The sequence below is a fragment of the Oryzias latipes genome, chromosome 1 (genome assembly GCF_053564925.1).
Source record: "Oryzias latipes strain Hd-rR chromosome 1, Olatipes_Hd-rR_3.1".
Lineage (NCBI taxonomy): Eukaryota > Metazoa > Chordata > Actinopteri > Beloniformes > Adrianichthyidae > Oryzias > Oryzias latipes.
The window spans coordinates 32,953,268-32,981,025 of NC_136237.1; the positions used below are offsets into that span (position 1 = coordinate 32,953,268).

Below are 27,758 nucleotides of genomic sequence, written 5' to 3' on the forward strand. Positions count from 1 at the left end.
ATACAGATAAACTTTAAGTGATAAATTCTGATCAATATGAATAAATAATGCAATCTTCAAATGTTTTGCATGTGTTGACATTTATTTATTGTTTTAATTTCCTTTTATGACTTATGATTTCTTTTAAACATTTATTTTAAATTCTTTTCAATGTTTTTAAAGACCGAGCCAGGTTTATGCATGTGAAAAACACTTTAATTTTAACACTAATATAAAAAATAAAAAAGCAAAATAAAAAACTGCTTTGGATGCCAAAAACAGCCATTAAACCAAAGTGGTATGTGCAAACTTTTTTACTGTCACCATGTTATTATTAAGTTTGTCAGATTTTTGGACTGGAGCTTCTAACAATTTTAGATATGCCTAATATTTCATGACTAATATGATAATTTTAATAATCAGAAAAATGGAAGAAAAAAATCAGCTGTGAGGCTAATTGTATTTCAATTAATGGAACACACATGTGGCTTTTTTTTTTCTTTACACTTTATATAAGGTTAGCTTTATGCGTAAGCAGCCAATTGAACAGACCATCCAGGTAAGTTAATGCTGTCCAGTTTTCCTGTCTCCATAAATTAACTAATGATGCGTTGGTGCAAAATACACACTTCCAATTTAAAAGTTAAGTCCATAATGATCAACCGTTATTTATTGAATTCAGTTTTTATGACCTTTTAGCCAGCAGGGACCTCAGAAACCATGTAAACTGGTTGAAATCCCAGCTCTCATCCATCATCTCCACATGGCATTAGAGCTATGTTGGAAAAGAGACATAAATACACGACGGACTCACAACAACCTTAGATGAATGAAATCATAGAAAAAGACATGAAAAAAGACGTTGAAATCCATCTGACTCTGGAAGATGGATTCTCTAGCTGTTGTACGGGCTCCACCATGTGGCTGAACACCGACACCACTGTGAGCCACCCGAAGTCCTGTGACGCATACTCTGCTCTCAATTTAAACATAGGACGTCTTTGGTTCAGCAGCAGACAACACACACGTGATGTCAGCAAAAAAATGATCAATCCATCGTCACAGTCCAATATGTGGAAACACTTTGAATTTAGCAAAGATGTGACCATACAGTGTGCTAGAATGTTCTAATAATGTTCTCTTTGGATTATTTGGATGTGGAAAAAAAAACATTGGGCTGAACTTAAGGACACTAAAATGTGAATGGATTTACTATAAATTTTACTTGTTTGTTTGTGAACATATTTAATTTTCACTTTATTATCTTGCAAGAAATTCAAGGAATCTGAAAAAGTTCTGAGTCACACCGGTTGAAGTTTTGGCTAAAGATGTCCTTGATCGATTTTAGGTCAATGAATCGGATCGCTCAAAATAAACAAATATCGACTATGAATCGGTTCAGCGACCACAAATTAGGATATGAAACAAATCCTTGTTAAAATGAATCCTCACAAGACTAATTTAGATAAACGCATTTGAGAATAAATCTTGGCTGTAAATAAAAATGTAGATAGGCCTTTGTGGAAAAAAAAACATTTCAATTGATTATTGTATTAAAGAACTTGATAAATGCAGAAAATGCACCGCATTCTCATTCTCTTCTTCTCCTTTACTGATTTCAGATTGTTCATCTTCATCCTCACTTGCGATCTTCCTCCTGAACAATTTTCCCTGCATTGTTCTTTTTACATTGACTTTTTAAATATAAAATCATGTTTTTGTTGCATGTTTCACTTCTATCATTGCACAATAGTGTTCAGGAAACTGTAGAATACATTAAATGTTTTTCTTGTCACGTTGCGAACTAACCAACCTCCAACTTCCATTAAAATATGCCTACGCTGCTTGATAGTAAATGAATTGTTTATTTTTTTAAAGGAACACGGCTCCCATAAAGGGGCCGGCTCTTGTCTTTAACTCCAAACAGTCGGCTCATAACTATTGTTTAGGGAAGCGACAGAATTAGGGGATAACAGGAGGGGAGAGAGGGCCATAGATGACATTTTGTAGCGATCATACGACACTAAAAACCAGAGACGCTAAAACTATAGCATGAACTTGGCAGCAGTAAAGTGCTGCCAAGCTGAGCTTCCAACCAGTACTGGACTGTATCGACTTACTTTCAGCCCTGCGTGTTCATTGGAGGTTTGACATTTAACAAAATTCTTGTGAAAACCATTCATGACAGACAAATACAAAAGAAGACACACAGCTTTTTCCTAGTTTTGATTGTTGATACTGCCAATCCATGTTTGCTAGATTGGTCATGGAAATATTTATTTTATTTTGAAAATATAAAATCTGAATTCTATAGCAAAAGAAATGGACTGTGCATCTAGCATTAGATCAGGAACTTTATTTTCTAAAAAGAAAAGCCGATACGCCTTTAACTTTCTTACAAATGACTGTTTTTAAAATTGTTCTGTCATGTTTCAAACAGAAATCAATAAAACATTAAACACTTATATGTAAATAAAAGTTGCAGGACTGAGACTACAGCCAGGAGGTGACAGATTCCGATGGGGGTACATGTTTTGTATGAATTGATTTTCTACTTTTACTCAGCTTCTCTTTCTCTTTTGGGTTTTTCTGAAATGCACCAAGTTTTTTTTTCTTTCTAAAAAGAAAATGATTTATTGAGCTGCTCCTGCTGGACCCCCATCCTCCTTCATGGCTAATTTCTGGCGCTGGTTAATTATCCGCATCGTCACATCACCCTGTCATCAGCAGTGGAGATGAGAGCAGCTGTGTGACCTCTGCGACCTCTGATGAGGTCCTTAATGGCTGACTAGCATCCTGCCTATGAGATGGTGTGTTCAGTTTTTTTGTAGGTTAAGTGTGTGAGTGTGCTCACGTGCTTTCATGTGTGTAACACCCCAGTGTACATGCGTGCCCTCTCCGGCCTTACTGGCTGTTTGCGGCCTCGGGCTGTGCGACCAGGGCCAGGGACGGTGCTCAGCAGGGGACGGGTTTCAGGCGCTGGGAGCCGAGGCTGGGGGATCTTTGATTCCATAATGAGCTGTTGTCTGTTGTGGAGCTGTGAAGCAGCTCGGAGGGGGACAGTGGAGCATTGTGTGGAGCTCAGCTCCGCTCAGGAGCTGAGGCCTGCTGGGGAAGGCCGGGCCACACTGCGGAGAAAACACCCCCTGGACTGTTCTGTCTGTGTGGGGTATAGATTTGTGTCTGATTTATCTATTTCTATACAATTTCAAGCTGGTTTTTTTTTTAACTCTCTCTGGTCACTTTAACCTCTTAAGACCCAACAACCACATGCATTACATTTTGGGTTAAATCACCACAGTAGTTATTTCTACTTTTGTTTTATCTTTCATTGTTAAGCACTTTGGTAAGCCTCTACTGTTTTTAAAGCGCTTTATAAATAAAGTTGACTTGACTACTTAACCAGAGCCCTGTGACTGTATGTGTAGAGGGTTAGCTCAAACATTAGCTCGGGTCTTAAGATGTTAAAGTGCAACATTCAAACTTTTTTCTCTCCTTTTTGCAACAAATCACAAACCCTGTAGAACACAACCAAATGATCATTATGCATTACAGCCAGTTTGGTAAAACATGCCAGCGTTGCTCTCCACAGCATCCTAGGAAGTTTCACTTCAAATGTTTTCACCACAAGTTTTCCACATTTTTATACCTTTCAATTGAAATTTTAAAAAGTATTGGCCATAATTTTCAAAAAAAACAAAAGTGATTGATTTAGTCGTCAATTGATTAAAAGACAAATAAAAATAGGCTCTATTAGGGTCTGTAAAGACAAGTAAAAAATGCATGGATTGACTTTAAACACCTTGTTCCGTATTTTAGGTTGTTGGTTAAATCCATTGTTCTCTAAGGCGTGGGCAAACTTTTTGACTCTTAGGGCACAAAAGGTTCCCAAATTTGACAGAAGGACAGAGCCAGGAGCAAATGCATGGGGTGTTTTTATAAGAGAGAGAAATAGAATCTGGACCAGAACACACCAAAAAATGTATTAAAAATTAATACATATCTTTTAAAGCTGAACATTTTGGAGGTTTTTTTTTTTTTAAATGCATGGAATATTTCTTTTGTTCACATTTTGGATTGATGTCCCTCAGGGAAAAACACATATTTAGAGAATGGTGAGTTTGTGAGGTGTTGGAATTATCGGAACGTCAGAAAAACATCAAATCCTCGTGAATGCAGAATGATTTTCTGCACTTAAAAGGTCAATGTATTTGTAGTGCACCAGAATTACTGGGGGGGAAAAAAAACAAGAATTATCAATGTTATTTATTCCAGTTTGGCGGGCCACATTCAATAGTTGTGGCCCCCAGGCCATAGTTTGCCTATGCCAGTGCTAGAGGGAAGTAGAAGTATTTTTTTGGTTATCTTGCTATTAAGCACTTTGAGATGCTTTGTAGCAGGAACAGTGCAATACAAATAAATATGTTGAAATTTGATTTTGATTTTTTTAAATTATTTTTTTGAACAGCAATGTTTGGAATGTATAAATGCCACAGAGAAAAAAATAGATTTAAATTTGATTAATGGCATCATTCAGCTTTTATTAGTTGAGACTGTTTGGTACCAACTCCTCTTTCCTTGTTTACGTCTGCTCCATTTACCCCAGGGGCTTTGAGGGGCCACACTGTTACATCCCAATAAAGCCTTTATCCACAAGTTATTGGGATGTAACAGTGTGGCCCCTCACTGTTACATCCCAATAACCTGTGGCTAAAGGCTTTGTTTCTACAATGGGGCCAAAAGGCCTAAAATTCGTATTTTTGGGTGTAATTTTCTCAAACTTTTAGAGAAAAAGGATTTGACTTTAAATAAGAGGCGTCCATCGTCAGCTTCCATCAAACGCTCAGCAAGAAACCAAGTGATAATGAAAGATTTCCCACATAAGTGAAGGAAGAAGTGGAAACATTTGTGCAGTACTTGGGTCAGCAAGAATACCAATTGAAACCTGTTTAAAGTCAAAATGTTTCACTTTGTCATGAAATCTCTGTATTGAATCCATTCAAATGATGGTAGACATCAATGGGGACTCGCATTTCACTTTATTTTTGATCCCCCGTCATCACTGCAGGAATCAAGTTTGCTCATCTAATCTAACATTTTTCAAATAATTTAACTGTCTTGGAAATATTGTTAAGCAACAGATTTTAGTTTTATTTATACACCATGTACAGTTTCTCATTCTCAGTTAATGCCAACAAATGTTTAAACATTCGTTTCACATTTACAACTGCAGCACATGGCAGTTCAAGCTGACTCCTACAAGAGTCTCAGCTAAATTTCACAACAAATCCTCTGCATGATTGTGAATTTGGTCTAGAAAATCAAAAGGTGTTCAAGAGTTAAGCAGTGGCACAGGATCCCTCAAACTTTCAGTAAAAACACAAACTTTAGACACTTCACATCATTGATTTTAGAAATTGACTGACTGATTTCCTCTTTTTTCGTGCTACGGTGCTGCCGGAGGGTCAAGTTTGGGACAAAATGCTCTTAAAGTTCTCCACTAACTGGATGAGTGTCTATTTGTTAATTCATTTTGCCTTGTCATGCATGAACTTTTGGAACTGAAGGAGGAAAGTTTGTTCGTTTTTGCAGTTATTTCAGAGTCTGATGTTTAAGTGGAGACGGGTAATAATTTACATACCATTAGCTGCCTATTATGGTGAAGCTTTTGTCCAGCTTTTCTCTGGGGGATTCACTCCCTCAGTCCCAGTGTCTTTTCCTCATTTCACTGCTGCCGTTGCCGCTCACCACCTGCTCCCTGCTTCCCGTAAGCTCACCTGGACTCATTCCTGGATAAGCACACCCAGCACTTAGACTACACCGACATTTCTTCATCAAGTCCTCTATTTATGATCAGTTTTCAACCCTTTCTGTACCTTTTTATTATTTTTTTTTTTTACTACTCCTTTTTTGTGTGTTTACTTAACAAAACATGTTGAAACAGTATAATGATCCTTTTTGCTCAAACCTTTGTCAAAAAATTGGTTTTGGGGAAATTTTACAAAAAATATTTAAGTCATTCAAAGATTTTCTTTTCACTGGAAGTTTAAGCTTTTGATAAAACTTCAAATGTCACCCATGAGACTTGATATATGACATTTAAAATAGGACATATATTTTTAAAAAGAAAAAAAAATAGAAAACAAAAACTCAAACGTTTTTACTAGAAATCAGTGATGTGAATAATGGACTTTCTGGTAACATCCTGAATGTGTTCTAGCTGAATGTTTCCCCTCATGTGCAGCGAGTGCTCACATGAGAGCTCACCCCGCTGTAAACAACTCTCTCACACACACACACGGACAAAAACACAGGCTGGAAAGTTTCTGCATGAATATCTGATCTCTTTATTTTTATTTTGTCTATTACGGAATTCCACAATAACATCCAAAAAAATGAACCTGATTTGACTCATTTAAGAGGGACGTCATGTTATCATCAGAAAGACAGATCATTTAGGTTTAGCTTCCTAAAAACAGAATCAATATAATGACGTAAACATCATTCATTTGTGAAATATGTCTGGATTTGGAGGGCGGATGATCGAAGTAAAAAGTTAATGGAGGAGCCAAAATCCTCAAGACTTCAGATTTTATTTATGAAGAGTTTGGGAGAATTAAAATGTGAATATGGCAAAAATAAATGTCTTTGGGCTGCGTCACATCAATTTATGAGGACTATTTCTCTGGCCAGCTGTAGAATTCATTTACAGCCTTTTAAAATTGTAATACATCCAGTTAAAAGTTTTAATGTCAGCTATGATCAGCTGCTTGAAAATAATCTCCATGTGGACAATGATGAAGTCCACCAGTTTTCTCAACAACACGTAAAAGCCCACTTTTACGTGTTGTTGAGAAAACAATAAGCCAGTAAAAGTTGAAATGACAGACAGGAGGAATAAGTAATAAATCAACAAATTTCGCACTCTCTTCTCCCAAATATCTCATCCATCTTTCTGTCTTGCTGCCTTTTATCTCTCCGTCTGCTCGGACTACAACAGACTCTTTCAGATGGAGTCATCTTTTCTCCAGAGCCTCAGGCCTTCTCCCTCCTTCTCTGTCGTTCACGCAGACTAATTAAATGTTCTGAGGAAAACTCATGATTGGAAACTGGAAACGGCTACATGTCTCCCCTCCGCTTTTCTCCTTTTTTGCTTGACCCCCCCCCCCCCCCCCCAAAAAAAAAAGTAGTTGACTGCATATATGAATTATAGTCCCTACAAAATTCAAAATAAGTAAGTTAAATAGAGACACGTGTTGCTGTTTGGTTTGTTTACCATATTATTGAGCATCAAGAAAAAAGGGTTTTATACAATGTTATTTGCTGATTTTTTTTTCCAAATCGAGATAAAAGTGACAATAATGGGCACAAAAATGTTTAATTGACTGATTTTAGGAGACAAAAAAATGTTGTATGACCTGTTTTGCATAAAAAACAACAAAAGATGCAAAAAAAAGAAGAAAAGAACTGTTCAACAACCTTATGTAATTATGAGTTGTGCACAGAATGGTCTTTCCAAATAGAGTGGTTACTGTGTGCAAATGTGCAGCAGCTTTAACAAAATCTGCTTCTAAAAAGAAATCTGAAAATATTGAAATTTTTGTTGATTTTGCCTCAGAATCATAAAAATACATTTTAAAAAATGTATTTACTTCTATGGACTTATTACACAATTCCTAAACGAGCATTCAAAATCCAAAGAAAAGAAATACGTTTGTGTCTTTGTGTGTTTTTTTGTGTTGCTGTTCTGAAATCAAGCTGTCTGCAGCCTCTCATCCACACAACTATAAGCTCCTGCTTAATTGCTCTGGTCTGATTGAAGAAAGATGAAAAGACGCCTGACCTGGCAGGTCACCTGTGCTCATCTGGTCCTGATCTTTTCCCTGTTCTACTTCACCTGACGCAGGAGGTTGTTAAACATGTTCAGAGAGGCAGACGTTCAAAATGAGCGACAGAAAAAAACAACAACAAAAAAACGCTGACAAGTGGTTCAGTTTTCTGCAGAGACGAATTCCAGATTGGATGCAAACGAATGCATAAACAGCACGTTGGTACAAATGACTGCGGGACAAACTGCTCATAAAGTTGCAGCATGAATGCTATTATTGTCCCAGCGAGCATCTTCGTCATCCCTGTGACACTCCGAGGGTGAACATCCCCCTGCACCTGAGACGTAAACATCATTTCTTTCAGCCGTTGTCCCCAATTTTGACTTTGCTTGCATTTCAAAATTCTTTTTTTTTTTTAAGCTTTCGATCCTCATATCTGGCTTTTTGCATCACATTTCGTCCTGAAGTTGTGGCACAGAGACGTGGACAGAGCCAACCAGCGAACAATAGACCATTCATGATGCCCTGCAATGCAATGATGATCCCGCTCTGCCCTCCACCCCCACTCTCCACCAGCCTCCACAGCTGCACAAGAATGTGGTCCAACAAGTTACCCCTCCCTCCACCTTCTCCTCCCCGCCGCCACCACCACCATCGCTACCACCACCACCACCTCACCAGTGCTGCCGCCATCGCAACCGAAGCCCCTCTTTCCCAAATAGAAAAGATGAAGAAGGCAAGAAACTATAGAGGAGGGGGAGGAGGGGATGAGGGGGGGGGGGGGGGGGGGGGGCTCTACAGACAGAGCACAAAGAGAGGATTCATGGTCGGTCACATACACTCTTGGAGGAAAAAAAGAGGGGCACCCATTTAAGTGTGGCGCAGCTGCACTAATTCACTGGGTGAAAATAGGCAAAAAAAGGGAGTGACAGAGGTCAGATAGTGGAATCCTTCCTCATTCGTCTGCATGGATGGCGTGTCACCGCATCATCACAACTCAGGGACCCTACAAGACAAGTGATTAAGACAGAAAACACCTGCAGCCATTGACCCCCCCCCCCCCCCCCCCCTTTTCCATCAAGTGTACAATTTTGATATGACAGAACCAAAATCTCAACCCGTAAGATCTCAGAAAGGCCCGGTCCGTTCGTGCTCTAGCTGTTTGTCTGAAGGAAGGCTTGGAGATGAACGCCAGAAACAAACGAGCTGAGGAGTCACATGAGATCCGCTTGTGTTGATAGTCGAGCGAAAAAGCTGGAATTCCCCGAGCCAAAGCTCTGACCCCAACTGCTTCTCGCTCAGACCCTGAGAGGAAATGACATTTATGAATTACAGTGTTTTTCACAAACCCAGAAGCATGAGAACCACAGCAAGTTATTTACAGATGAGTTTTCAAACAGGCCGCCTCAACCTCAGAACATTTTGCATCGAAAGTTGAAGCCAATCTGGCAAATAAATTTAAACCCCTCTGCAGACTTCATCATCATTTGGAACAAACGATGGCATTCATTGGAGGCCAAATGTGACTCTTGACACAGGAGCGAATGCTTTCCACCAATTATGCGTCACTTTAATGCAGAATGTGACCTAGCATGTGAATATTTGACCGCGGTGCATGCTTCCCTTATCTGCATCCCTCTTTCTTTTTCCTCTCTCTTGCCTCTTTCCTCCATCCTTTATCAGATTTCAGGAATTTTCCCACTGGGAGTGGAAAGTCAGAAGGATCGTCCTCGTTTTTTAAAAATGTTTTATTCCTTCATAAATTAAACACTCGTTCGCAGAGTCGCTCGGGTTGACAGCGTGCACCTGAGGCTGACTCTTTGACCCCTCCTTTGCCAATCTGACCTCCCCTACTGATCATGAGACCTTGTCCTCCCATGCTTGCCCCCCCCAGGAGCCACAGGAAACCGTCTCTTGTGACACAGTGGTCTGTGCAGCCATGGAGAGGCCCATTACTGCGGTCACATGGCAGGTTAGCGCAGGGACTGACAAAACCATGTGAGCTCTATTTTCTAAGAAGCTCCAGCTGCCCTGAGGCTCATGATGCTCTCACACAGCATCCAGAAAATGTCAGAAAATTCCTCTTTACATGTCCAAATCAAAAACCAAGGAAGGTACATAGTCCTTTGTCTGCTAAGGAACTCATATTTGAGGTTTCAGTTTTAAGTTGGCGATGGGAAATGATTAAATGCAGTATTAGTGCTTTATTAATTACGTTGGCTGAAAATAAAAGCACACATTTTGTGGGTTCAATGTCAGTTTAAAAGGAAAACTGAATATTTATGTCATAAAAGAAGGCCATAAAAAATACAGTAAATTCAAATTTGATGACCAACATACACGTTTTAGGTCATGTAGGTCAACATAAAGGAAAAGAAAAACAAGTTTGATGCACTTTTGAGCAAAAAGATATATTTTCAGAGCTTTAAACCTGAAATCAAGAAATAAACATTTTGTTTATGTGACTGAAATTTATTTAAAAAAGAATACAAAATATAACAAAAAACTGAAATTAAATTAACACTCTTGTTCGTGAATTTTTATGTTTTATTGTTGAAGGAATTAAAAGATTTAAACTGGTTAAACTTCCACTTTTATTTTGAAAACCTTCCTAATTCTTTAACTTGAACGAAATTTTTAGAGGACTGAGTAAAAAGTTGCTTTGATTAAGACTAAATCAAAACTCAAAAGAAGTGCGCATTGCGCACCTAGGCTTCAGACTGGATTTTTTGTTGTTGTTTTTGGGCTAAAAACCGAATCTAGTTTCTGGAGGAACCAGATTTTCTACAAACTGGAGTTTATTTTTTATTTTTTTATTGCTTTTAGACAAAAAAGCAAAATCATTTCATTTTAGCGTTTTTTAACGAATTAGTTGATTTATCCAAAGGAATGAGAAAAAACGCATCGGACAAAAAGAAGAAATAATGTTTTTCCGATTTTAATAAGTTTGAAAACAGCAAGGAAACAAATTATGTTATGAGTTTCTCATTGTTGTTTACTTTGGGATTATTATAACTTCGGATTTTAGTAACTTTCTGTAAAATTCGTATCAGTTTACAAAACGAAACAAAACGGGGAAACCATTAATGTAAAAAAATAAGTATTTTGTTGTTTCCTGTTGTTTATCTGTAACTATTAGAACAATAATAGAAATAATAATAAAGCACTTCTGTAACATTTTTAGATGTTTTATTTGCTTCCACCCAGAGCCAATTTTCTTTAAACACCTTTATGAATATTAATGATCATATTTTGGACATTAATGTTTCCCCGAATTTGCTTGACCCCGTAAACTCCCAAAAGGCGCGTGCACGCGCACAAGCGCGAGGTTGCCCACCTTCAGCCGCTCTGACACTGTCTTCCTCCTTTCAGCCCGTCAATCTGAATCCAGATTTATTTTCTTTACTTTTTTGCGCGTCAAAAAATGCACTTCGTAAACAAACAAACAAACTAAGTAACTAACTAACTAACTAATAAATAAACAAAAACGAAAAATAAAACGAAAACACTAACTATAAATCAATAAAACTCTGAAACTCACTCCACAGACTGGGAGGCCTCACAGAAATCCTCACCTCTGTGGGGTGCCGCATCCGCGCCACCCTCCATCAGCATCCCCCTTCAAAATGCGGCGCATCAGCACCGCGGAGGCCCAAATCCAGGTAAGTCAGGTGAGAAACAAAGTCAAGGCGGCCGCTAGAGGAACAGAAAGATCCATGTGTCCCCTCCGCCGCAGAGGATTTTCTGTGTGCGCGACTTGTGTCTTTGCTCGGACATAAGGGGAGAAAGACGCACACATCGCTCTCTGTTATCAAATTTTTTTTCTCCCCTATGTTTGCAGTACAAAACTGCTTTTTGTTCCCCCATTTTTTTTCACCATTTACGAGGGTTAATGGATAGAGGCTTGGGCGTTTGATCACATGGCTACAATTCACCTGAGATGGAGACAAAGAGAGCAAAGAGAGCAGCGCGGGAGAGAGGGAGCGCGGAGAGCGCCGGGCCCAACATGAGAGGCATCGGACACACAGGGGTCATTGTGTTGCATTCGGTTTGTGCGTGCGCGTGTGTCTGTGTGCGCCTCGGATGCCGCTTCCCATCAGGACACGCTTTAACGGCTTTTTGCGCGGTTATCAAGTGCGCAAACAAAAGCGCAAACACAGAAACGCCCCCCCCCCCACTCCAACCTTTTTAATCAAAAGGTTGGACCTTTTCTTGACATGACCGACAGGTGCTCACACATTGCAATTGATTCTTAATTATTAGTGTTTCAAATAACCTTCTTCTTGAATATAACATTTTTCCTCCTTTTTGTGGAGCGTACGCGTAAAGGTCGTGATTTTTTATTTATATTTTAGACCATTTTTGAGTTATTTCGTGTTATTTCTGGACTTTTCTCACCCAATACCTGCATGTCTCTTAAAACTGAAGTTTCTTTCGAATCAAACTTGAAATTGACTCGTGATATTTCAGGCTTTTTTTGAGGAATGTGGCTGCGCGGAGCAATAACTCTCCTCGCGATTGTTTATTTGTTTGATCCATGTTAACACGTCCAACAAAGCCGGCCTTCTCCTGCTTCTAAATGGCCTCACTATGGAGTCATTTAAGCCACTCCGAGGTAAAAAATCTCACCTCTTCAATGTTGGAAATGTGGCGGAGATGGACGGACTGGCGTTAACAGGGGGGCCACGGGAGTGCGTCCAATCAGAGAGTAGAGGGTATAATTGGCGGGCCAATCAGCGCGCAGTTTAGCGTTGGGAGGCGGGCTGTGAGTACAGGAATGCTGTCTCTTTGGGAATGTTTTCCACTTTCAATCACTTTTTTTCCCTGCCAGTCCTTCTCACAAGGCGCTCTTTAAGCTCCGCTGTTGCCACACAGAGCAGCCATTCATCGCCCTGCAGTCAGCCACACACACTCCCATGCTCAACCACTGGACATCTAAATTGGTGAGTTATGTAATTTTATAATACAAATTTCTGACTCTATCGACTATTAATATTTCAGTTTTAAAAAAAAAGTTATAACCACATTGATAATATTTTTAATTTTTCGTTGTGTTGAATTTAAACAGCTTTTATTTTATTTTTTTAATTTGAATAAATCTTTTTTTTAAACATGTAAATCTCCTTAAGTGATTATTTTGTAACCTTTTCTGCTTTCCAGATGCTTTTTCTGCAAAGAAACTGACCGGATTGGACACTTTTGCGCATCATGGTTTTTCCGGAGGAAAGTCAGCATTAATCCCTGGTGGATCCAGATTTTTACAGATTAAAATAGAGACTGGATTGCTTGTAAAATAAAAATATATTTTGTGCCAATATATTACTGTTAGGCGAAAAACAATAGTGTAAAGTTAAAAAAAATGTCCGGTGAGGAGCACAGCCTTTCTGAGTCGGAGCTGAGCCCCGGCGGGTCAGAGGACGGTCACTCACTCTCACCGCCTCAGCCCGGAGCGGCCGCCGGCCAGGACTCGCCCCTGAGCGGCCCCCCGCAGCAGCTGACCGCGCTCTGCGTGGCGGACGGCGGCGCAGAGGACGCGGGCAGAGCGCGCGCCAAGTCGGAGGATGAGGACGATCGGTTTCCCATTGGGATCAGGGAGGCGGTCAGTCAGGTGCTGGACGGGTACGACTGGACGCTCGTGCCCATGCCGGTGCGCGTGAGCAACGGAAACAAAGCCAAGCCGCACGTGAAGAGGCCCATGAACGCGTTCATGGTGTGGGCGCAAGCCGCCAGGAGAAAACTGGCCGACCAGTACCCACACCTGCACAACGCGGAGCTAAGCAAGACTCTTGGCAAACTGTGGAGGTTTGTGCAAACTTTTATGGTTGGAATTTACATTATTGACGCAAAAAAGGTCTCGTTTGATACAGACATTTCTGATTTTTTTTAACTTTTTTACTTTAGAAAGTGATGAAAGCTGCATATTTTTCTCCCTCTAGGCTGCTGAACGAGAACGACAAGAGGCCATTCATCGAGGAGGCGGAGAGGCTGAGGAAGCAGCACAAGAAGGACTACCCGGAGTACAAGTACCAGCCTCGGAGGCGCAAAAACGGCAAACTGATGGCCTCCAGCGAGTCCGACAGCCAGGGTGAAGGCGAGGCCAGCCACTCCCAGTCACACTACAAGACCCTACACCTGGATCACAATGTGGGCGCAGGGTCTCCCCTGGGTGACCTGCACCACCACCACCACCATCACCACCACCCTGCAGGTATAGACATGAGTTTTTTCATGCTTGAATTTCCTTTTATAAAGCTTAGAATCACACCAAAAGATATTAGAAATGCAAAATTTAAGTTTGATGTTTCTTTTTTTATCATTTGGGTCAAGGTCACAGCCCTCCCACACCCCCCACGACCCCAAAGACAGAGCTCCAGTCTGGGAAATTGTCAGATGCTAAAAGGGAGGGGGGGGCAGGGGCGGCCGGAGGATCAGGGGGGTCCAGGGGAGCCCTCGGGGTGGGAGCTGACGGGGCCTCTGGGGGCCCCTCATCGTCCACGAAGCCCCACATCGACTTTGGCACCATGGACATTGGCGAAATCAGTCACGAGGTGATGTCCAACATTGAGCCGTTTGATGTCAACGAGTTTGACCAATACCTCCCCCCGAATGGCCATCCTCAGAGTGGGGCTGGGGCCGCCTCGGTCGGCTCCTCCGCCTCCTCATACGCCTACGCCCTGGCTGCGGCAAGCGGCCACTCAGCCTGGATCTCCAAGCAGCAGCAGCAGCAGCCCCAGGCCTCTCCGTCTTCCTCCGATCCGTCCAAGGCTCAGATCAAAAGCGAGTCTGTGTCCGCCAGCCATTACTCCGATGCCTCGTCCTCGCCTTCGTCAGGCACCCACGTCACCTACACCCCGCTCAGCCTCCCTCACTACGGCACCGCTTTCCCCTCGCTGGCTTCCAGAGCTCAGTTTGACTACGGAGAGCACCAGGCCCCTGGGGCATACTACGCCCACTCCAGCCAAGCCCCGGGGCTCTATTCAGCCTTCTCCTACATGGGCCCGACACAGAGGCCTCTGTACACCACCATAGGAGACCCCTCTAGCGTGGCCCCCTCCCACAGCCCCACACACTGGGAGCAGCCTGTTTACACCACCCTCACAAGACCTTGAGGCAAACCAGCTGAGCAGAGGGAAATATGGGAAGTGTGTGCGTGGATCTCTGTATCTGTGTGCGTGCAAACATGTGAGCGTGTGAATGTACATAAAAATATATATGTATGCGTGTACGTCTGTGCCATATATTTTTTGGTTCATTTTAGTAAAGATGAGTCCACAACTGAGTGACAAACTCACACAGGAGAAGGTTGAATCAGGCAGCCAATCAGAGAACTCGAACCATCGTGTGCCATCGTGAATTCATGAAGTGGAAAGAGCAGGAATGGGGGGAGGAAGACACTAAACGTCGCATTAATAAAACCCTGATGGATGAGTTGGGTGCAGACTGACATAATCAGACTCTTATTAACCAAACTAAAGGATTTTTTTCATGTTTTTTTTATATGAGTAGAAATTAATGTTGATATCTTAGTGTGACTGTTGTTACTATTACACTGCACCACTGCTTTTGGGGGGAAAAAAACTTTGTTTTTCTCTTCTGATTGATCCCCAATGTTTTTTTTTTCTTTAAGGCCAGAAAAGAATGACAGCATTTTTTTTTCTTTTTCTCTGTAGATAGCATCCTTTCTTTACATGATGACATTGGACTAAACAGCGAAGCATTTAAGGGGAAATATAGGAAAAACAGAGGGAACAGAGCTCCTAAAGTGTTCTATAGCTTGTTGGACATTTATTTACCTCAGCTCTATTTGTTTTGTTGTGAAATCAAAGGATTCCTGAAAGTGGAATAATGTGCAGTAAACCTCAACCTGAGTATTATCCTTTTTTTTTTTTTTTTTAAATAAGTGCCAGACAGTTTTGCGGATTTTTTCCAGTTGGATTTAGCCAATAAGTGAGTTCAAATGCATACGGACAAAGTCAAATCTCCTGAGATAACTGGCCAGCTCTGGGTCCTGCTGAAGGATTAATATCACATGTCCAAACTCTGCATGTGAGCCAAAAACTGTGCCTTTGTCTACAAGGTTTCCCGAAACACTTCTTTGCCTCCTTACCAGAAAAGGAGAGGGATCATTGCCACCGTTTAGGACATGACGCAGACGCCGTCATCGAACACTGACACTTTTTTTTTTGCCATGTTAGCTGTTGTTTGTGTATAAGTAAAAATGTTGTGTCACGTCTTTGCTTTTTTTCCCCCCTTTGATATAACTCTGGGTAGGTTTGGAAAGTTTGTGCTCTATATTGACTGGAGTATTTTTTGCTTCCTCACACAAAGAGCATTGTTGAAATTTTATCGTTGTCATCTATTAAATCAATTTATTTATAAAAAAAAAAAAAAGATGTGTAAGGCTCGTTCAGTGTGGAAAAATGAGGCGTGGAGTGGTGGGCGAGTGGAGGCAGAAAATGAACAAATAAAAACACGGTGCTGACGTGTGAACTGTAATAACAACACAATCACAGCCCCACCACACTAAGCTGTTTAGTGTGTTGGTGTGTGTGGCGTGGGCTAAAATTGACTACTAATTCCCCGCATTTAATCGGCTGGGGACTGCGTGTTACTGAAAGACACAAAGAGAGTCTTTCACTTGGGGAGAAGGACAGAAACAGAGAGAAGGGGAGGGTGTAAGCAACCAGAGGCAAGCCCAATTTCAGCTAAGCAGCCAGTGTACACTTGGACTTTTGTACACAGCCTTCCTCTGGTCCTGGCAAGGCGACAGCTTTCTACCTGAGCTTCACTCCTCGCTTCCACACCCAGCTGCAGTTTATGGCCTAATAGAGGTTATCCAAAATTCAAATGTCAAGGTCAGGGCCAGGGTTGTGCTTTAGAATGATCTTGAAAAACCTGCAAAAATAAAATATTTGAAAGTAAAACTGACCAATGCAGGAAAAAAAATGGACTAAAAAAAGCTGGAGAAGAGAAATAAAGGTAGTTAGGATATGCTTAGTACAGAAATTTCTTGAATATTCCTTTTAGGGATGACTAATCATTGATCTAAAAGGGTTGTTTGGTTTAAACACCACATAGAGTTAGAAAGGCAGTAGAACACTTTAAATTAACCAAATATGTTTCCACAAACAAAATGCACATTAAAAGCACTATGTTTATTGACATTTTGGTCCCACTCCAGTCATCTTTTGATCTATTGTAAAAGCATTCCCAGTGGTCCTTTAATAATAATTATGACCTTTTAGCCAAAATCCCAAAACCTGTGCCGCTTTCTATGACATTGTTTCTGCAAAGCGGCAGGAGTTTAGGAGAAACTTGCCTCTACATTGTGGGCGGAAATGTTGGTAGAGAGTAAGTCTGTTCCCTTCCCATCATCCACCTATTAACACGCTTTCACACCCCCAACTTAGAATAAAACTTAGAATGGCGAGCAATATTGGAGCTATCCAGCGGTAACAGTTTTGAGCCAGATGCCAGCTGGGATGAGGAGGACAAAGACTTTTTTGTTTGCAAGTTGATGCATCGGAATGGAGTGGAGCAAGGAGCTTGGCACAGAACAACATCAAAAATATAAATGTCACAGTTTCTCCTAGGACTAAACTTGGTCACATTTAACTGGTTCATAACAAAAACAACATAAACTTATTGAATTGTGACGCTAACCCAGTAGATTTTGGCTTGGTTCTCAAATCTGTTAAAAAATTAAAGGTCAGAAAAGTAAAGTTAAGGCCTGTTCACACCGGGACGAATTTCGCCGGCGATTTTCGCCGACGTTTAACGCCTCGTGACTAAACAAAGGGCACCAACGAGAGTGTGCACACCGACGCGAAAAAACGCCAGGCGTTAAAGCGTCAAAAAAAAAAACGCCTCGGGTTCGTTTTTTTTTTTCGACGCGTCGCGTCGAAATCTACTCGACCAATGAGAATGGCGCTTTTGCTCACGTGTCTGGAGCTTCTGAAGTTACAGTAAAACACAACTTGGGGGCGCTCAAACACAAAACTGCCTTGCTGAGCACACATACCAGCGAAGAAGATAGACGCCAAGTAGCGTCTACACACAGCCGCGAAGCAATAATGACGGACATTCTAAAATATCCCCGAACCAAGCACCAGTTGGAGCTACTGGTGCTTGAAATATTCATGTTTTCTTTGTTTGATTCTGACAAGCGTGTAAATACTTGCTCTCTTCTTCTGAGTGAAAAGCGACTTTCAGAAGCGTAAAGTTGCGCAGCGCCACCTTGTGTACAGGAGTATTTCTGTTTTACATTAAGCGCCATCTAATGTCAGGGAATGAAATTGCATGTTCACTCCACTCATCGTCAGCGAAAATCGCCTGGGTGTGAACACAAAAAACGTGGCGAAAAACGCTGGCGAATAACGCCTGGCGAATATTCGTCCCGGTGTGTACGGGCCTTCAGGTTGTGACAGTGGGGTAGAGGTCAGCACTCTTGCATCACAGAGGTCCCTGGTTTGAATTCCAGTGGGTCCCTTCTATGTTGAGTTTGCATGTTCGTCCTGTCCGTGCATAGATATTCTCCAGGCACTCCGGCTTCCTCCTGTAGTCTAAACTATGCTAAGGAACTAAGTTCCTTTGTGACTCCAAATAGCCACTAGGTGTGAATGTGAACGCTGTTCATCTCTGTGTGAATCATCCTGGCTTCACCAGGAAGTAGCTGCGATTACCTCTGGAAACCCCAAAAGTGGACCAAGTGGGTTTAGAAAGTGGATAGATGGAAAAGGAAAGTTAAAAGGTGTAGCAAATTTTATGGTGCACAAATATAAAGTTTTGAGAGCAGGAGAACTCCTCTTTTTAAATGCTTCCCCATAATTGTTTGAACCTCTGCACATAAAATGAAAAATATAGCAAACTGTTAAAAGACTGTTTTGGTCTTTTTTGCCCAATGGAGTCTTTACAATGTTTTTGTGTTTTTGTCTTATTATTAGGATTTTTATCAAGCTGATTTTTCTGCCTAATGTTCCTGCTGCAAGCCTGCAGAGATTGAGTCCTCCTGTCTGCAAGCAGATATATTGCAGACTCAAACCACAGACAGGCTGCCAGTCTTCAGCAGTGCCAAACTGAGCCACAAAACCATACACCCTCCCAGCCACGGGCAATTTAAAATCAACAAATAAGCTAACATGCACAGTGTGAACTTAGAGGGAGGCAGATTTAGCCAGAAAGCAGCTAAATATGTACAGGGAAAAGTTTCTTATTCTTTCAAAACATTTTTTAACCACCTCAACACGTCTTACGATATTCCAATTCACACAAAATTAGATTTCCGTATAATCTTTAGATCATAACTTGCTTATCCTTTCAGTTGTAGCTGTTTTTGTTTTATTTATTTTTGCTCTGTTTCTCCATGTAACACTGAACTCTAAAATTGCATGAAGTGGTATAGTACACCAAAATATATTTTATTTTTGCACAACTGTTGTCACATTTCCAGTGTTGTTATTTATTTATTCGTTAATTTATTTGTAGTTTTAGAATAGAATAGAATAGAATAGAAAATAATAGAATAGAGTTTATCGATCCACAAAGGGGAAATTGCCTTGTTACTGTAGCTCTATTAAAAATAACAGATATGTAATGAACATTGACTGTATACTTTAAAAAATGTTTAACCTTTCATAGCTATTTGTTTATGTATTTATTGGGATTCTTTTTCTACTTTTGTTTTCAGATTTGTTTGTTGCTGAATCAAAATGTTTAAAATCATTTTGACTGCAGGTCTGTCTCCAGTCCAGCAGGTGGCGGCACGTCCTTTTGAAGCCACCGGATAAACAAATTATTTTTTGACGTCATATCCGCGGCGCCAAACCTGCTCCAAAGAAAACAAGTTAGAACGTTGAATCTTCCTTCTATATCCGTATTTCATCTAAAGCGTTTTACTGTGAGAACCGCGACTCCTGCGTTCTTATTGTACTGATAAAACAAACTCTACAGTTCGACCACAGAAGAAGCAGTTAGCCGCTAGCTAGTAGTTGCGTTCAGTAATCGTATCAGGAAAGACCATTCGCTTAGAATTTGTAGAATTCATCGTGTGGGTTTGTAGTTTAGTTTGAAAACTCTCGCCGTGGGTAGTCATGGACCTGGGTCCGTTTGAAGCAGATAACACTGTCAGCTGCCGGCTTTCCTCCCAGATCCCTGACATCTGCAGGACGGAGGACTGCTGTCTGGGGATTGACGAGGCGGGCAGGGGGCCTGTGCTGGGTATGCTAGCTTGTCATTAAAGTTTTAGGAAGGTATGTTTACTTGTGTGCGTTTTATCACAGTGCTCTTGTTTTCATCTAGGACCCATGGTGTATGGAATATGTTTCTGTCCAGTGTCTAAAAAACAGGAGCTGAAGGACTTGAAAGTTGCAGGTACTACTGGTTCTTCTGTTACATTGGCGGTCTAGGTGTGTTCACACCTGTACAACGGTGTTGACCATTATTTCCCCTTGTCCTCAGTCGTCCCCTCCTTTCAGATTAAGAGCCAGGGTTTCATCCTTGGAATTATTTAATCCTTCCAGTTCCACTTGAACAACAACCAGTTTTCATATATTTTCTTAACAAAATCAAATATATTTGCCCATCTCATTCATATTCTGCCCCAGCTCTTATCTTTAGTTGTACCACTTCCTGTACAAACTCCTGCAACATTGTGGTCTTCAAGGCCTTTCGGCAAATCCACTTAGGGAATCAGCTTTAACTGGTTTAACAAATGGTTAGACAGAGTGATTGACACCGGATGCCCTTCCTGACCCCCTGTATTCTATCCGTACTGGGAACTGGAACAAGGGGACCCAGACTTCGTGGTTACATAGTTGGGCAGCAGCACAAACGGTCTTGCCCAGTGACTTACACCGGGTAAAGTACATTGCACACCCTGGGAATCGAACCTAATTGAAGTTTCGTTTTTGGGTTTTGGCTAAAAAGGGCATAATTATAACTAAAAGACCACTGGGAACGCTTTTACAATGGGTCAAAAGATTGGAGTGGGACTTTCATATATTAACATATATCTCTTTTGTTTGTATTTAGTATTTTTCTTTTTGATTGCTTGAAATAAATCGATTCCTCTGCTTCTCCTGTCTGGGACTCTAATCCATCTTGCAGAGTTAGATATGTTTATTCTTCTCTAAGAATTGTGGTACATCACCTGTCCGTCCTGGGGGAGGATCCCTCCTTCATATGGACACCCCTGAGTCGTCTTCTTCTTTTTTCCCCGGAATCTGTTTTTTTCCCCTGGAATTTTTCCTTACAGTGAAGGAGGGTCTAAAGGGAGTGGTGCCCAGTTTAGTTTAGTCTGTTTAGTTAAGCCAATACCTATTGAATTCTATGACTTTATGTTCTTTGTGATTCATGTTTATTACATGAAGTGCCCGTTTGAAGCCCATTGAGATGAATATTGTTGTAATATTGGGCTATATAAGTAAGTAAAATTGACTTGAATCTTGTAACAAAATAAAATGCAGACTCTCTTCTTGACTTTTAACAGTTCTAAGTATAGAACACAATGCTTAGATGAATTTACATGTTCCTCTGCGTTTATTTAATGCCCACATTTAATAATAATAATAATAAATTTTATTTAGAATGCGCTTTACATTTTAGATAAAATCCCAAAGCGCTATTTCACCAGGTTTTCCTTCTTTCTTCTAATCAAGTATGCACAACTTTCTTGACCATTTCGAAAAATGTTTGAACGTTTCCCCCATTTTTTAACTTTGCCCTTATTTCCAGATTCAAAGACGCTGACAGAAGAAGAAAGAGAAAGACTTTTCCACAACCTGGATGAAGCCAAAAGTTATGTTGGCTGGGCTTTGCATGTTCTTTCACCCAACACCATCTCCACTAGTATGTTACAAAGGTAAGGCGTGTCCAGATCTCATGGTCATTGTTCAGTGATTCACAAACCGTAGCTTCATGTTTGCTTTTACTTATAGGACAAAATACAACCTGAATGCGCTCTCACACGATACCGCCATTGGGCTAATACAGTACGCCCTGGACAGTGGAGTGCAGCTTAAAGAGGTACGCCACACTATCGTTTTATGTAAATAAAAGCGATCTTTTAATTAAGATTATGTCTTAATTATGTCTGTATGATTATGTCTGTAAATAGCTTTTTAAACTATAATACCTTGATGTCTGTATTTATGCTACATTTTGTTGTTCTTGCTTTTTTTTTTTTTTTTACTTAATTCTAAGTCTTTTTTTTCCCTCTGCTCTCAGTTGCTATGGTGACAAACAAATTTCCCACGTGTGGTATCAATAAAGTATCTCTGATTCTGATTCTGATGTCGTTTTCAGCCAAAAGAAGAAAAAAAAGACATAGTTTCTGAAGAAGAGTAGTAGTTCATTAACCCTTGTGCTATCTTAGATGACCCCACCCTTACTTTGACGTGTTCTTCCTACCATGACAAAGGTGGATAAAGGTGGAAAGATTTCATGTAATCCATGGACACCAGTGAAGATCACACATAATTAAAGAAAAAATGCTCAGCGCACTGTCTAGTGGGTCTAGATGACTCAACTCCCAATGTTGGAATGCCTAGGATAGCACAAGGGTTACAAAATTGCCTCTGAGTGGTGGGTGGGACGGTTGGCACGGTTCAACCATGGCCCCCTTCCCCTCCCCATTGGTGAGAACGCAAAGCAATTTTCTATTTCACAAAACACTTTTTTTTTATCTGGTCCTAATTCACAACAATTTAGATACAGAAGAACAATCTGGAGCTCAAATTTCTTTATACATGTCCTCGTCAGAAAAAAATGCTACAAGAACATGTAAAGAACACCATTTTCATCGGAGTCTGTGTTTAAAGTAGGGCTATACAACAATAATCTGTATATGTTTTGAAGATATTCATATCAATCTGACATAGTTCACATACTGTAAAATTGTAAACAGGATAAGCTTCAACAAAAATATGCAGATCAATAACCTTGTAAAGGCCCTAAATTGGCTCATTGCAAAAATGAATGTTCTGCCTCTTCTGGAGGGTGTTTCCGTTTCGCCACCGTTACACTTTATTTTTGAAAATTGCAGCAAAAAACTGCATTAGACCGCAAATAGTTACTTAAAAAAGGTTTAAGTTTAAAGAGTTTGAAAAATTCCTGCCTGTGAGTTTATACAGCTGTTAGCTATTAGCTGTCCTATGGGAAATTCCATCATATGTTAGCATCAAGCAAGCAGACTATGGGTTTTCACAAAAGGAAAGGCATAAAAGATCGATTTCTACGTTTAGGGATCAATTATTAATTTATTTATCTCGATTTTATCAACCCAGCCCCACTTTAAAGCACTTACGCTTTGTGTTTTTGTCAGGTTTGGTTTTTTTCTTTTGCGACATTGTCACTTATTTTGTGGTAGATGTGCTTCCAGTCACTCTTCTTCTTCTCCACCCTCACTTGCTCCACCCCTCCTCTGTCTTGTCCGGTCTGCAGATCTACGTGGACACAGTTGGTCCGGCAGAGAAGTACGAGGAGAAACTTTCACAGCGGTTTCCTGGTATTGAGGTCACCGTTAGACCAAAAGCCGACTCCCTCTTCCCCGTCGTCAGTGCGGCCAGTATCTGTGCAAAGGTGAAAGGTCGATTAATCTTGTGTGTCGCATCTACCTGTTTGAAGTCAAATTTGAAACAAACGTACAGAAATTCATCATTTTGATTTCAAACACACTTTTAAAATGTCAACTTGAAGCAAAATGACAAAACCGCTTTTGTCTGTCAGATTTTTGGTTATTTAAAAGATGACCACATGTGTGAAAGGTTTATAGGTTTAGGCTAAACTTTTTCCATTTCTTCCAGTTTACATGATAGTTCCTGAGGGTTCAGAATACATTTTAGATGCTGATCACAACCTTGTTTTTGTTAAAAGATTGTATTTTCTCCTGCAAGAAGTTTCTGGATGGTCTTTACTTTCACTAAATCCAGGATGAGAAGCAGAGCTTTAAAATTTCAGATTCTCAATTTGCTGGATCAGTTGAGCTTAAAATGTTTTATCCAGATGAAACTTTTTCACTTCTTAATTATTTTCAGTGTGTTTGTTTCTGCTTTAATGTCCGGTCTGATTCGATTTAAAAAAATTGCTATTTTGTCACCAAAAAATGGTCAGGTTGCCAGGGACCGCGTTGTAAAAGGCTGGAAGTTTGCAGAAGATTTAGGAGACGTGGATGCAGATTATGGGTCTGGATATCCTAACGGTAACAGCAATGCGGGTCACAGGCCTTTTTTTTTTTTAAATCAGCATGAAAAATAGAAAGAATTGATAATCTGGTTTTGAGATTTCCTGTGTCCTGTCTATTCAGACCCAAAGACCAAAGCGTGGCTGCTGAAGTACCTGGACCCCGTGTTCGGGTATCCGCAGTTTGTGCGATTCAGCTGGAGTACAGCCCAAACTCTGCTGGATAGCAAGGCTGTGACGGTTCACTGGTAAACTCCTCCTCACCTTTGGCCTTTTTGTTCTCAGGTCTTTCAAGTCGACCAGAAGCTTCTAGAAATGATCAACCTGATTGAAATGATTAAACGTGTGCATTTAAATGCACTCTAAGGGAGTGGTCTCTAACCTATTTGTCTGACCTATCTAATGTCAGACAATATTTTCACGGTACAGTCTGTACCAGGCTGACGTCGACGTTTCCTTTGACCTTTAAGGGTAAAGTTTGTCTTCTTCCTCTCTAAAATATCCACAGCTGTATTTTTACACTAGATTTCATGTAGGAACCATTAAAACGTGATTTAGATTTTCTTAAACACATGGCTGAACACATAAGGTAAGATAAAAAAAATTCAACACCAACTTCAGCCTTTGAATACAAAAGTGGTCAAAAACACGGATATTTAATAGATATAATTAGAAACGTGAATCCATCTTTATTATCACCGTCCTCGTAACATTTGATAGTATTATTATGGTTTTTGGGAACAACTGTTGCAATAAATCCATATTTGGAGTAAAGACGCCTGATTTTTGTCTGTTGAATCCAGCTTCTGTTTCCTCACTGGCTCTTTTCTGCAAAAAGAAACGTTCTAAATACCTTAATTTTTTTATAACTTTGCTAACTTGAGGGTTTCAATTTAGCAGTCGATGCGGTCGCTTTGAGACACGTGACCGAGCAACTTGACGTGTCAAGAGCCAGTCGGATGGCGTGAGGAGTTTTTCCCGAAACAAAACTAACATCAGAATCGGATTATAAATGAGACAGGAAAAAAAAATAGGGTGTGGTTGTTTTTTTTCTGTGACGTGGTCCCAACTGTCTCACAGACTGGTACCGGCCCAGGGGGACCGCTGCTTCAAACCAGTGTGTAAAAAGCTCACTCCCGATGTCTGAAGCTCATGTGAGCTCAGGGTCTAACCTCCGTGTGACTGATGACCTTGTTGATTCCGTCCTCAGGGATGACGATGAAGAGGACGGGGAGAAGGCGGCCAAGCGGCTGAACAACAAGTCCATGCTGTCGTTCTTCAGCGCATCAGCTGGAAGTGACGACCAAAGCCGCCAAACGCACCGTTTCTTCACCGACAGGAGGCTGAGGGGCCTGAGCAGTCTCTAAACGCACTGTGACTAGTTTCCCTTTTTTTTTCTCCCTTCTTTTTTGCAATAAATTGTTCACAACTTGGAACAACAAATGCATCCCAGAAATTTTTGAACAAAAAACAGCTTCACAGCAAAGGTTGGTAGTTTTAATTCCACATCTGTCCCCCTAAGAAAATGTAAAATCGACTCAGGAGAAGCTTAACACTAAAAACAGGCTTTGTAGCTGACAATTTTTACATTTAATTAAAAGAAAAACACCCTGGTTTCTACAGCCACACAAACAAATTTTCCAATTCCTCAACACTTAGAGGTAAAAGTTTGTTTTTTTCTCCTTTTGGTTTAGAAAACTCCTCAGCTATAATGACACAAAAGGAGTATAAGGTCTGATGGTTTTTACTGCATAGCATAAAAAAAAAAAACCTTCAACTGCATCACTTTTAGTCCCAAAACGGCCAAAAGCGACCATCATCCAGATGTCAGAACAGTCTAGTTGAGATGGATCTTCATCTCCTTCGGTGTCCGCAGGCTTTTGTTCCTTGAAGACACTTTACACACGACATAACAAATACTGCATTTTACTAATAAAAAAAAACAATCCTGATGCTAATGTTCTTACAAAAATATATTCCTCCTTAGTTGCCGGGGTTGAACATAAATGGATCCTTGGTTTCTAGTTGCCGTTGGTTTTGTGTCTGGACTCCTGGATCTTCTTCACACAGTTCATAGCTAAAGTCGATATCGCGAAGGACGACAGGATCATGATGGAGGTCCCCACAAAGTGGGACGATGCTCCTCTGGAGGCCCCTCGCAGTGCCCTTCTGGGGAAGGTCTCTCTGTGGAAAGCTGTGTTCGCAGACAGCGACTGTGTGGCAGACTCCATGGTGAGGACCGGAGAGGAGTTCTTCACTGTCAAGGAGGTGGCGGGAGCTGCAATCCTCAGCAGGAGCTGTCAGGAAATGTCCCTCCTCACCAAAATGTCTTGGATGTGGTCTGGTTACATCCTGTCTGAGCCCTTTCTTAATCCGTTCTCGTTTGACCATTTATAACTTCCCCCAGGCTTTTGTTCCTGTTCCCATAAGAAGCCTGGCTTCCTGCTGCGTCAATGGGATTAAAGTTACTGGATCTTCACCCGCAGCAGACTAAAGTGGTGATCTGTCGTCTTAAGGTTGTCTATTTTAATGGTGTTAGACCCCAATGCAGGCAATGCAGGGATGAGGTAACATCCTGACGTCTGAGTCCTCTCCACTTCGATTATAAAGATTTATACAGATATCTGTGAAGAAAAGAGTGAATCACAGACGATTAACTGCAAAAACACGGTGAGGCAAAGTATTTGAGCATCCTGCGTTTTAGCAAGTTCCTCCACTTGGAAATCATGCAGGCGTCGGACATTTTCATCTTAGGTGCATGTCCACTGTGAGAGACGATCTACAAAAAACATCTGGAACTCATTGTATGGTTTTTGAAATAATTTATTTCAATTTTATTTTTATAGCCCAATATTACAACCATAGTCGTCTCAATGGGCTTCATACTGGCAATCGTATAGTAAACATTAAATCATAAAGAACATGAATTCATACAATTTAATAGGTATTGGCTAAACTAAAACGGATTCCGGGGGGAAAAAAAGGAAGAAACCTCAGGATTCCACACAAAGGAGGAATCCTCTCCCATTTGTATGCTACTGCTGCAAATAAGTATTTGAACTTCTGAGAAAATCAATGGTAATATTTGGTACAGTAGCTTTTGTTTGTGATTACACACGTCCAACATTCCCGGGAGTTAATGTTAGGAGGGTATTTTAGCCTCCTCGGCCACACAGATCATCTTCAGATAAGTTACTCAAAGTTTGAGCAAAGATTTTCTACTGAGTTAGGTCTGGAGGCTGGCGAGGCCGGCTGCGTGCATTCGGGTCCTTGTCATGACCCGTCTTCATGAGAGAGATTATTCATGTGTTTCAACTTTTCTTCCTCAGAATTTTAGACTCTTGTTTTATTTTAAGACTGTCTAATATTTTTTTCTTTTTTTGTTTAAAAAATAAATAAATCAAAATCATCTTTTAGGCTTCTAACATGCTGTAATTTGTATGTCTGCCTTACTTGCTGCTTTCAGCACTAAGGACAGCGACACGGCTCCGCGTTTCCAGGTCACACAGGGTAGCAGGTCTGTAATCTCTAAATCTGGAACACACAGTCCCAGTTTCTTTAATGGCTCCCATGTAATTGTGCTTATTGGATTTCATTTGTTCTTTTCCAACATTGAGATTCCACAAATCTAAATTTGATGGCAAAGCATTTGTCCCTCAAGTCAGTTCGGCACAAAGTTAAAACAGAACAGCAGATAAAGAAATGATGGTCTGTTGATTCAAAAAGATACATTATAAGCATTAAATGCTGCCATCTAGTGTTAAAACTGACGTT

The 27,758-nt window shown here is 40.7% G+C and overlaps 3 protein-coding genes across 4 annotated transcripts in view; 2 read left to right on the forward strand and 1 right to left on the reverse strand.

Annotated features, from left to right (window-relative positions):
* The window catches only part of LOC105353984 (uncharacterized), a 49,590-nt gene extending 38,067 nt beyond the window's left edge, over window positions 1-11,523 (reverse strand). For both annotated transcript variants that reach the window (XR_013655477.1, XM_078945635.1), the window contains exon 1: window positions 11,384-11,523. The gene's annotated coding sequence lies outside the window, so the exon portion shown is untranslated. The remainder of the gene's footprint in view (window positions 1-11,383) is intronic.
* Window positions 11,524-12,611: 1,088 nt separating this feature from the next.
* LOC101162736 (transcription factor SOX-10) lies at window positions 12,612-16,199 on the forward strand. Its single transcript, XM_023955764.2, has 4 exons — window positions 12,612-12,751; window positions 12,969-13,610; window positions 13,745-14,016; window positions 14,136-16,199. Exons 2-4 carry the CDS (start codon window positions 13,168-13,170, stop codon window positions 14,915-14,917), a joined length of 1,497 nt encoding a protein of 498 aa, XP_023811532.1. The 5' UTR covers window positions 12,612-12,751; window positions 12,969-13,167; the 3' UTR covers window positions 14,918-16,199.
* Window positions 16,200-19,602: 3,403 nt separating this feature from the next.
* rnaseh2a (ribonuclease H2, subunit A) lies at window positions 19,603-25,427 on the forward strand. Its single transcript, XM_004065699.5, has 8 exons — window positions 19,603-20,024; window positions 20,106-20,177; window positions 21,540-21,666; window positions 21,743-21,830; window positions 23,247-23,384; window positions 23,916-24,003; window positions 24,109-24,232; window positions 25,195-25,427. Exons 1-8 carry the CDS (start codon window positions 19,898-19,900, stop codon window positions 25,349-25,351), a joined length of 921 nt encoding a protein of 306 aa, XP_004065747.1. The 5' UTR covers window positions 19,603-19,897; the 3' UTR covers window positions 25,352-25,427.
* Window positions 25,428-27,758: the final 2,331 nt, after the last annotated feature.